Source organism: Notolabrus celidotus, chromosome 2 (genome assembly GCF_009762535.1).
Source record: "Notolabrus celidotus isolate fNotCel1 chromosome 2, fNotCel1.pri, whole genome shotgun sequence".
NCBI classification, from domain to species: domain Eukaryota; kingdom Metazoa; phylum Chordata; class Actinopteri; order Labriformes; family Labridae; genus Notolabrus; species Notolabrus celidotus.
The window spans coordinates 30,225,040-30,236,821 of record NC_048273.1 but is presented as its reverse complement, the minus strand read 5'-3'; the positions used below and the strand labels follow the sequence as shown (position 1 = coordinate 30,236,821).

Below are 11,782 nucleotides of genomic sequence, written 5' to 3'. Positions count from 1 at the left end.
GTCAGCAGGATATGTCACAATGCTTATGAACAGATTGTCTAAAATGTGTTGTACTGGCCTCAGGTTTCTGTTAGATTTCAATAAGGATCCATAAACTTGGACTTCTGCCACTGGATGGCTCATCGTTTCTTTGCAACTAAGAAATGAGTGCTTGAATAAGGCCAGGAGTCGCAAGTGTAGAGTACTGGCATACACTGGCACAGTTCTTAATGACTGCATGGAGGTGCTGTACTGCTGTAGTGCTGGGCAAATTAGTCCCCAGGCTTTCCTACTCAAATCAGGGAGGTATTAAAGTGCAGCTGCTGCACAAGGTACAAAATGCTTCGCCACCTGCTGTTCATAAAGGCTCTATTATCAGGGGCACATTTTAATTGTTTTACATATAAATAAATTACTATTAATACTTTATATTACATGAAACTTTTTGCAATTAGGCAATTAATAACTCTAGTGCACCATGTTGTCTTCAAATGCTGCAGGAACACTGTTTTAATTCACTGTGTTACTTCAGAGGTTCTCTTATGTAATCTCATGATCTACCAGCTCTCATTGATGCGTTGTGATCAGAAACATTCAATGAGCATTTCATTTAAATTAGATGTATTTATTTTACCTACATGAAACATTACTCATAAAGTAGATGCCATGCATACAGGCGTCTTGCCAAGGCTAATTTGCAACCCATGTCCCTGGTTAGGCTTCCAAAATTAAACCAGAAATGACAGGGTATTGAGATTAAGATACTATACCCATTAAAACATACAGTAGGATCAATGAAGATGTTTTAAGGAGATGATATAGAGTGTTCTCCGTCTGTCAGATTTCAATACTGACCCTTATTATACGACTAATAAAAAAGACCAGCCATGACTTTTATTTGTCTTTGCCTGTGAGAAAATGGAATCGAATCATGCAGTTGCCCAATCATACTTCATGTTGAAATATGTTCTTAAGAAAGACCAACAATTTTTTTTTTTTTTTATATTGTCATTCTTATTGCTTTTTTCTTTTTTCTTTTACCTTTTGCATTTATTTTAATTTTTTTTAAATATTAACTGTTTCATCTTATTGTAGTTTCACTATTTTTTACTTTCCTTTCTTAATTATTTATCTTTTATCTTAAACTATTATCATTTATTATTAATGGTTGCTTTTTCGTTCATTCGATTATGGTGTTTCTTTTTTTTCTTTTAAATCTCTTTATTGGGGTTTTTTCTTTTTCGAAATACAAATTACAAAAGTCTGAAACATTATTATCCATGCCTCAAACTAATACGCAAAAAAACTAAATAATGTATGAATGAAAACCAAAGGATATACAAAACCCAAGTGAAATAAAATAAAATAACAAAACAATAACATAAAAATTTGATTTAAATAGTAATAATACTACAACAATTATTATTGTGTTTCTTATACAAAAAAACCCCACTTGCTTTAATTGTTTACATTTATTTTCTGTAAGTAATGTGTAAAAATTCACATAAACAGATCTTTGAAAAAAAAAAAAGAAAGACAAACGTACCACATTATTATATATAGTATCTAATTAATTATCTTACACATAACCTGAAATGTCTCATTGACCAAATCCCCCAAAAATCTTGGACAAAGACTCAACAACATATCTATAAAAAGAGAAAAACAAGATGATGAAGAAGAGGATACTGGGGGAGGAAAAGGCCTGTTGGTTTGACACCAAACTGATTAGGTGTGAATGATTCAATGTGTATTTTCTTGAGGCAAATCTTGCAGTTATGACATGATGTATGTGAAATCAATAGAAAACAGTTTGCATTTATATCAGCATGCAATCAGTGCTGCTGCAGCTGCACGGTGTCTCTCCTAGTCACATATGTTTTGCCTCTGTCACAACCCCGGTCAATGATTTATCTTTCTATTATAAATTATTCATTTTCCATGTTACCACAATAACAACAGCTTTGCATGTTCAGCTTCCTGACCTATGTGGTGTATCTTGACTAAAACTGTGTGTGCGCATGTTTGTGTGTGCCAGATATCCTGAAAACAAGCCCAGTGGTTCAGAAGTTTTAATGATCTTGATTTGGGAATCCAATCGTTGTTTTTTTCCATCCAGGGTTACACAATCAAGTTTGTTAAGTCCCAATTTTTTTTAAAGAAATGGTTTAGATGGAACATAACCAGTCACAGACTTTTAAGAATTGCAAAATAATGATTACCAGTGTTTTAGACCTCATAATGCACCTTATAATGCATACTCTTTCCAAAGAAGGCCCCAAAATCCATACACACTGAGAGCTCCTCACAGCTGTTAAAAACATTTAAAAATGGAAAATGATGCTGTTCGGTGGATTATTTTTAAGGGCAAAATCACGGACTGTATAAAACATGGATGTTGTCTCTGTGATGTCACCCTTTCAAAGAGAGTTGTCTGAAGCCTTGTGATGGTGGCTTCTAGTTTGGAAATGCTGACTCAACCTATCCTTCGATCAACCTCAGCCTGGGCGAAGATGTGACGTTGAGGCCTCCTGGGAAGCAGCTTTAATGAACCCACCTGCCTGTTAACTCAGCCATGCCCTCCCCCCCTCTAAAATATTGATGATAATTTAACAGATGTGCTAGAGAAGATTCTACCCTGTACAGTGTTTATGAATATACACACTTAATACTTCTATTGTATTTTGTTTTTTTTATATTTTTTATTCAACTAATTAATTCTTTTAAATTTTATTGTATTATTTTATTGTATTATTTAGTGTTTTGATTTATTCTATTTTACTTTTCATTTATTGTTTTAATGTTCCTAATTTATCCCTATCCACTTTTTCTAATTTTCCGATGTGATATCGCCCTCTCGTTCGTCCTTTGAATCTGAAAACCTCTTTTATTGTCCTTTTAATGCTTTTATTTACTTCTCCATTTTTATTTATTTATTTATCCTTGAAAAAACTCTTAAGCAATTATTTATTGGTCTATTGTCGCACCACTTCATTCTGTTTAAGTTACGTGTATTCTTTTTAACCTCATGTCGTATTCTGTTCTGCATTGTCCTCCTCCCTGTCTGTCAAAAGGTTTAGTTTGTTATTCGAACCATGCTTTGTTTGCCAAAGCACTTTGTAAACCTTTGTTTTTAAAGGTGCTATACAAATAAAGTTATTATTATCATTAAATACAGTAAGCTATACACCCCAAAAAGTGTGTTGAATCATAGTTATCCCTGTGCTGCTCAGAAGTTCTAGAGAGTTAATCCAGATACAAATTGAGATTGGATCACTTTACCTTTTTCCTCCTGATCGACCAGATTTCCAGATTTGATCCTGTGCTTTATCTTTAATCCATTCACATGAATCTGAACATCTGCACCCAGTTCTTTAGATCTCCACTGAAACCAGTCAGATTAATTGGTTGAGCAGAGAGTTGTGGTGGCAAGGGTTAGTAAGGGGCTTGGGTACACACTGTGCGAATGAGGGTCTTACCAAGTTTGAGAATACAGGGAGCACACCCCCCAAATTTCAGCACCATGGACAGAGGCAGCAGACAAAAGGAGCGGTTATCTTAAGGACTGAGGCTTTACATCATTTCGTACATTTTTATTAATCTTAGGGTTTAGGAGCAAATGGTGGTAATTGTTTTTTGAATAACTGGCTGTCAGATAAATAGGCTTTTGGTCCATTTGGGAATTTTTCGGACAATTGAAGATCTCAGAAGAAGAATGGCTTTCTCTGTAGGTTCATTTATGAGCTATCCCTCTCTCCCTTTATTACAGTTTATTGTCAGTTCACACGTTTTTTTTAGAAAATATTCATTTTAACCACACTCACAGTTATATGTTGTGTATTATTTTGTAAATCCTATTAAAACTGTCATCTGCTGTTGTTTTTCTCTTGTACTTTCTAAGGCTTATAGAACTGCTGTGCCTGCTGTGTCTTTTTCTCAGCCCTGGCAGAGGACTGTGGGTCAATAAGACAAACAGTTGTTTAGACATTCATGAGAACCTGATGACCCCAATGTGGAAACTGGATTTTTCCTAGAAGAGATTCAGCTACACACCAACACACACACACACACACACACACACACACACACACACACACACATACACACACACACATACATACACACAAAGACAGCCCGTGTGTTTTGGCTCACCACAAAAGACAGCAGCAGATTTCCGATCATCATGTCTGAGCCTGGGGACATGTAACAGTGGTCTTTGTTCTACGGCTCCGTCAGAACAGTGGAGGAAGGGAGGGAAGGGTTTATAAAAAAAACAGGAAGTAAATCAGAGAGTATGCATTCGTTGCAATAACTACCTGCAGGGTGTCCTTTGAAAGAAATCGTTGTCGACAGTAGACTGTGCACTTCAGCAAAACATGGGCTGAACATGCACTTATAAAGCGTCACATTTCAGGAGCTTTAGCCTGGGAGCAAGTTTCTTTAAAAGTTTTATCCATAACAATAACAAAAATCTAAGCATATTACCAAGGAACTTCACACATAGAATTAGTTGTTACTTTTTGGTGCAAGAACACTAAACAAATAGAACGAGAACCAACAGCAGTAAACACCAGTAGTCCTACTGTTGAGAAACAGGTATATAAAGAAATATATTTATCAATAAAAATGTATAAAATATGTAAAGCTGCCATTACAGTGCATCAAAACATGTATTTTGTTGTCAAACAATTTTTGATCCACCACATAAATCTTCTGTTTTTCTAAAGCTCCTGTGAGGAACTTTCTGATTATGTCTATTTGGCACCCCCCTGTGGACAAAGTGATACTTTCTATCTATGCTGATTCTGTCCTGTACATGTAAAAGAAGTGTTTCCAGATGAAGAATGTCACAGTACTTTCTTTTTACAGATGAATCGCTTACTGTGAATTTTTTGCTATAAAACAAGGCTGTTCCATCAGTGTGTTGTCACCTGTCTAGATTGACACGTACCCTCCTCACAGCGATTATCAGCACTAAAACTTCAAAGTCTTGTTGCAGATTGTCTTGTTTGTTATTTTAGCTGACTGAGAGGCATCAATGTTGATTTCAGTCTGTTTCATCTACAGCCAAAAAGACCTCACAGGAGCGTTAACAAACTTAATAAGAACAATTAAACCCATAAAGCCACTTTGGTGACAGCATTGATTTATTCAACACATGATTCATTACAATAATTTCACATGTTATCTAAATATTGATTCATTTCCAACTTTGTCTCGCAGCTTTGCTTGAAGATAAAGAAGTAAAGGTATTGCACAGCATGAACTGGTGTAGTGTCATGAGTTGACCTTGTTAGGGTTGGATCATTGTAAGTCTTTCTTGTGTTCACCATGTGTTTCTGTTGTCATAACCGGCTAAAACTCCTCACAGGGAATATGTTTAAGGTTCAAATTGGGACTAAAATCCTTTGTTTTCCTTTATTTAGCAAAATAATATTATAGGGTTTTTATGTTTCAGGGCAGCAGTGTTTTTCTGTTTATTACATCAGTCGCTGAGAGCGTCTGATTAAAGTGCATTTTTAAGTCAAGTGTAGATTTTGTAAAAAACACAATATTTGTGGCTGCTGGAAAACAAAGCACCAGGACTATGGTATATAGTTCATACAATCAGGACTTTGATCGTAGTGTCTACCCGCTTCACCATGGCGCACTCTGGAAAGGCAGGCCCAGCAGAACCCCTGTCTACACCGAGAGCACATCATCATGTTACATCCACTCTGCTTCTACAAAAACAAACAAAAACAGGTGTTACAAAAGACAGCTATCTAAAGCAGTCAGCACTTTAAGTTCCAGTGAAGATTGATAAATACCTGTATTCTGCAGTAGCAGTGGGGACAATACTTGCAGTTGACTTCAATCCAATGGTCACTTAGACAATGCTCGGCATCGAAAAGCAATATTTCACGGCCATATCTGTGCTCTAGGAGCTTCCTCCTCTGCTTACTGCCACTGGAATAGTCCTCCCACAGAGCCTCCACTCCCTCTGAGATGCGCACACACACATGCACACACACACGCACACACACACAGGTGCACACACACACACACATACACACACACACACACACACACAGGTGCACAAAAAGATCGCTGCTTTAGAAACACATTTGCATAGACAAAAAATGGACAAGCTTCCTTGTAGTAGCACTGCTATTAAAGGTTGATCAAAAGGTTGTTCCAACCAGCCTGCTATCTATAGCTATACCAAGATATTTACAAGTCACGTTTGGTCTGATCACTGTGACATAGAAAATATTACAAGGTTAGAAATAAAATGATCGCTTCTTGTTTGGAAATCAATCAAGGTTTCAATAACTCTTCATGTCAGACAGGTCTATTTTTGCTGCACGCTATTTTATTCTGAAAAGAACACTTCATCCTCCAAATATTCAAATACATTAATGTTAATTTTAAATAAGTCGATGTGATATTTTCATATTGTCAAATGCCACACACTACTTTTTCTTTTGATTAAACCAGAGCTCAGTTGGTGGATAAAAATCCACCTGCCTCAGTGAACATTTCACTGAATAATGTCAAGGAAACGGCTTCTGTGTTTCAAACTTAATGTTACTTCTATCAAAATGCAGCCACAACCATGTTGTAATGCCTTTTTTGTGAGTGGTAGAAATGACAAAATACAAAGCTGTAATTTTAACTAAGTGTAAGTGTCACTGTACAATTTCAGGCTCTGCAGGTCAGTTTATGGAGTTTATGATTGTAGATAAAAAAATAAAAAATAAAGCAGTGACACATACAGTCACATATTTGAATGCTTTTGTACCTTGTGAGTCAGGCAGTGGTGCGAAAAGGGGGTTTGGTTCTTCTGCTGTCTCTTTCTTTTCCTCTTTTTTCTTCTTGTCCTTACAGTCTGTTCCATGGTACGTCTTTTTGCAGGAGACACAGAAGGCAAACTTACAAACGGAGCACATTGCTGCCATGCTGGACTTCTCCACGATAACGGCCGCAGCGCAGGTACGTCGAGGACAGTACACCACATCTGAGAGGAGAGAGGAGATCACAACAAAATAAAAATTCTATTCTATTAAGTTCTTCTCTAGAAAGGTTGGTATGTGTCTCATTAACAGTTGCTCTGATATTTTCTCAGTTTTATAGAACATAAAACCAACAAACCAGGCATGTGGTCTAGAGTCGTCTGAAGCAGGAGACGATCATAGCGGCTGAACAGCTCCTCCCCAACCAAACTCTTTACCTACAAAAGATAAGAAAACAAAAATGTATTACACTAAATATATTATAGATCAACTAAGAGTGCCTGTGAGGACTTTTTCACTAGTTGTATAAAAAATTTGAACTGATACTGATGCCTATTTAAGGCAAACAAGAGCTGCCAAATAGTCATATTTTTAATGTTTCCTAAGAAAAAATTCTCAACAAGTGATACATTTGACTGACAAAAGGAAGCCAAATGAGATATTTGTCAAAAATACAACCTTGACATGAACAGGACAAGATAAGAAAAGCAATGCACATATTTGCCCATGGGGGCACCAAAATGGGCACGTACGAAAGTTCCACACAGCAGCTGCACACAGGGTTTATTTTGCCAACAGCTATAAGTTAGCTTTAAATTCTTTAACTATAGCAAAGGAAATAGCTTGTGGAGATATGAGAGTTTCTACTGTCAAGTTAATTGTTTTTACTTTACAAGTTTAAAAGTTAACTTAAGTTGAAAAAGGCAAACTGTGGTATCTCCCAAGTGTCCCAAAGCTGAGAGTATTTGGCATAGAGGACAGATGGCTTTGGACTGTACCTGTGCAGGTGTAGGCGTAGCAGGGCAGTCTGCATCGGGACAGGTGACATTCTGGACATTCCCCTCTGTTATCTGGAGCTTACAGAACTCGGCAAGACAACCCCTGCAGAAGATATGGCCACACTCAAACATCTGTATGCACTCCGAGCCGAGCCAGCCCATAAAACACACACCACAGTCAAACACGGTGGTGGTGAACGCTTTCTGTTTCTGGTCCGCATTGTAGATCAAGATTTGGGACATGAGGGCCTGAGAGGGTGTTAAGGAGAGACCAGAGGGAGTTTGGTGTTCATTGCGAGGGGATTTTTTTGGGTGGACAGGCAGAGAGGCAGATCCACTTTGTCCACTGGGATCCAGAGGGTGTGGGGAGCTAGAGGAGAGCAATGATGAGGCTGAAGAATCACCTCCATTTAAGAAGTCTTCCTGGTTGTGCTCTGAGACAGCTTTAAATTCTGAGGTTTCTAGCTTCTGGTCGGTCTCCTCTTCATCTGAGACATCTGATATCTTTTTAGCATCAGCTGCAGTTTTTGGGATTAGAATATCCACCTTTTGGTCTGGGTTTAGACCATTCTGGCTCCCTTTGCTGTGGTAGGTAATCAAATTATTTTGGCCTGATTCTTCCTCTTCCTGTGAATCTTCGCTGCTACCTTTTGATTGTTCAGGATCCTGTCCATTTGCAAGAATCTCAGTTGTATGCTCAGCTCCTGAGGATGTTGCAGGTAGGTCTGATACCACATCTGATGGGAGCTCAAGGAGAGGATGCATGTCTAGGAACATGAGGGCATCCTCTTTAAGAAACTGTATCCAGGTGAAGAGCACCACAGCGCCCCCAGTGGCCTGATAGAGATCAGTGAGCTGAGCATTCAGTGCAGAGAGCTGCGGGAGGAGAAAACAGAGCACATAGACTGATGTAATCTTTATTGACCTTCTGAAATCTCTCTAATACAAACACCGGACACACACCCAGATATACAGTTTTCATTGACCCACATTACTTCTATAATTACCTGAGTGTGTGTCAGCCAGCTGCAGGTGAGGGTGAAGGAGGGAGGAGACGATGATGGGTAGTCCTCAGGGAGTTCAAAGGTCAGATTCAGTGGAGGGAGGTACGATATCTCATACTGCCTCAATGTTTCACCTGAGCAACAATTAACAAGATTTACAAGAATAATTCACAGTCCAACAAAGTATAGCCTAATAGTTATTTATAGGAAAATATAGTAGGCTACATGAGGCTCGAAGGTTGATGTAATTGTAATACGTGTTTCACAGAAAAACAGCCAACTGGAAGAGGGTTTGTGTTTGCACTGTCTTTCCTCAGTCATAACTCATCTCAGGAACTCTGACATTTATAATCCTTCAGAAAAACTAGACCCCTTTTCTTAGAAACCTCTGTGCTTGGCTTGAGTAACCTTAACTTAGCTCTTTTATGTTAAGATAAATGAATGAATCAGTCTTATGTAATAGGAAAAAACAGAATTGTAATCCAAACATAACTAGCAAAATAAGTCAAGATGTTGAGATAACTACTGAAGTTCACTTGTTATCATAAGGGAACCAGCATTACTGTACAACTTTAAAACACACATTTTCACTGAAGTCTCCTCAGGGCTTCCGTACTTATACTGTAAGTGTTTGTTTACTTTTCATTCTTCAAGTATCTTACAGCGTGCTTACAGTAGTTATACACTTTTAACCGCATTCATGGAATTGAATCATTATTGCACCCTTTAGTTGGTGTTAATCTCTGATGTACCTTCTTTTAGAACCACGGTGAAGTCTGCGGGCAGCTCGACAGACACTCGTATTTCTCCGGCAAACTTCGGCTCATCCCGGAAGAACTCTTCCGCATCGAAGATACTCTGGAGAGCGAGTAGTTCGTCCTCCTGCTCCTCTCTGTCCGCATTCATCCCTCCGGCTCTTACTGTAACTTACTGACACTTCCCTCTGTAAAGACAGTCAACCTGCCTCTTCGACTAAATATGTTGAATAAGTTACAAAAGTTTTATTTCGTCTAGACTGTCCTAAGTGTCAGATTAGAGTCTTGCTGCTCTGCATGCCTGCTGCCATTCCGGCTGCCCTTCCCACTGTTGACTCATCTGTTTATGATGCAAAGCTCAGCAACATCAACCCCAGCCTACTCTGATTTTATTATTGTTCAATGTGCCATTCAGGGCCATCGTGTAAAACACTGCTTCCATATTTTATTTAAAGCGTTGAAATACAGTGAATGAGCGTTCAAACATATATGTTGTGACTTGTACAAGTAAACTTACATAAGTACTGTACAGTACACTGCAATAACATGTTGAGGTACTTGTATGGTTTCTTGTATGGTTTATGATTTTGTAGGTCATTTTTTATTCTACCAAATGTATTTGGCAATTTTAGTTCCTTACTTGTCTGATTACAGCTTTAAACATTTTTTGAATATGATAAACAAATAAACGAAATTGTTCTTCCCCACTGAAGAAAGCAATTTCAACCTGATATCACAACGTGTTAAAGATCTTGCTGAGTACAAACTACTTATGACTAATGCTGTTTAACATTCTAAATGTATTTTGTTAGGGTTTTGTTTACAATGTTCCACATATATTTGAAAAAATGTAAAAAAATGTGGCACGCCAATACACATTCCCTCAGTCTAGTAGAGAGCCACATTGTTCCTAATGTTTAAATATACATTAGAAGTTGATGTAATATTGAGCAAAGGCAAATTTCCCTCTGTTGAAATAGTTTTTATGATGTAACTGTAACACTTGTCCTCAGGGTGGTGCTACAGGAAAATCTACTGTAGTAAAAACATCTCCCCTGTGCAATAGCTAAACTATGCCCAAGTAGCAAGTGTCCATAGTGTAAAGTGTATATATTTATTTATTATATTAATCTCATTTTTTTACCTTTAATTATTCTCTTCTAACTTAGTAATTCTATTGTCGTTCTCCCCTTGTCTCTTGCTGAAAATGACTGTAACAAAAAAAATTCCCCGATGGGTGATCCGCAAAGTTTATCTTATCTTATTAGTGTTCAACTTTCTCATACTAAGTGCTGAGAAAATATATATGTATTTTTTTATTATACAAAGCTAACTGATAAAAGACACAACTCAAGGTTATTCTGTTTAGGAGATTAATAAATAAAGATACAAGGCACTACACAGTTTCATCATATTAATACTGAGTGTCCTCCTGACTGTTAAAAGCTACCAAAAACTGATGCCATGATACATGAAATCAGAGAGCAAACACATATGGAAGCTCAGATTATAAATTATCCATGATCTGTAAAATACTAAAAGATGAATAAAAAAACTCAAAGTCTCTAAAAAGCTGTCTCTTGAATCTTCAATTGAATCTTAAGATCTTGATCATTGATTCATTTCTGTTGTTATTACCATTTTTTTATTCATCTCACACAAGTTTCATTGTAGCTGACAAACCTGTTGAACCACCTCCATGACAGCTGAGGTGACTCTAATTGTTAAATTTTAAAAGTTTTATTTAAAGAGACATGAGAAAAGAAGGCTGTTCCATCAGTGTGTTGTCACTTTTCTAGATTGACATGTATCCCCCTCACAGCGATTATCAGCACTGATACTTATAATCTATTAGCCGTCAGACTTGTTGCAGATTGTCTTGTTTGTTATTTTTGCTGACTGAGAGGGATCATTATTGATTCCAATCTGTTTCATCATCAGCGAAAAAAGACCTCACAGGAGCAATAACAAACTTAACAAGAACAATTAAACCCACAAAGCCACTTTGGTGACAGCATTGCTGAACTTTATTCAACATATGATAAATTAAAATATTCTCATATCTTATCTAATTATTGATTAATTTCCAACTTTGTCTCATAGCTTTGCTTGGAAAGATAAAGAAGTAAAGATATTGCACAGCATGAACTGGTGTATTGTCATGAGTTGATCTTGTTAGGGTTGGATCATCATAAGTCTTTCTTGTGTTTCTTTTATTCAAGTGTTTCCTTTTGGATCTAGTTTTTTAGACATTTTAGAAAGTATGAATT

At 37.2% G+C, this 11,782-nt stretch overlaps 1 protein-coding gene across 1 annotated transcript; it reads right to left on the bottom strand.

Moving 5' to 3' along the window:
* Positions 1–5,113: 5,113 nt before the first annotated feature.
* LOC117826355 (E3 ubiquitin-protein ligase RNF14-like) lies at positions 5,114–10,096 on the bottom strand. The gene is made up of 7 exons (XM_034702355.1): positions 9,510–10,096; positions 8,761–8,891; positions 7,754–8,629; positions 7,114–7,192; positions 6,764–6,979; positions 5,790–5,962; positions 5,114–5,702 (listed from the first exon to the last, which is right to left on the bottom strand). The coding sequence occupies exons 1-7, from the start codon at positions 9,661–9,663 to the stop codon at positions 5,565–5,567; spliced, it is 1,767 nt and encodes a 588-aa protein (XP_034558246.1). The 5' UTR covers positions 9,664–10,096; the 3' UTR covers positions 5,114–5,564.
* Between the last annotated feature and the right edge of the window lie 1,686 nt (positions 10,097–11,782).

What these genes read in the sequence shown, in the direction of transcription:
- LOC117826355 (XM_034702355.1), bottom strand. Translation starts at nt 9,663, where the DNA reads ATGAATGCGGACAGAGAGGAGCAGGAGGACGAACTACTCGCTCTCCAG. An exon ending in CACCGTGGTTCTAAAAGAAG is followed by an intron (nt 8,892 to 9,509) that starts GTACATCAGAGA and finishes ATTGTTGCTCAG; the next exon opens with GTGAAACATTGAGGCAGTAT. An exon ending in CTACGCCTACACCTGCACAG is followed by an intron (nt 7,193 to 7,753) that starts GTACAGTCCAAA and finishes TATCTTTTGTAG; the next exon opens with GTAAAGAGTTTGGTTGGGGA.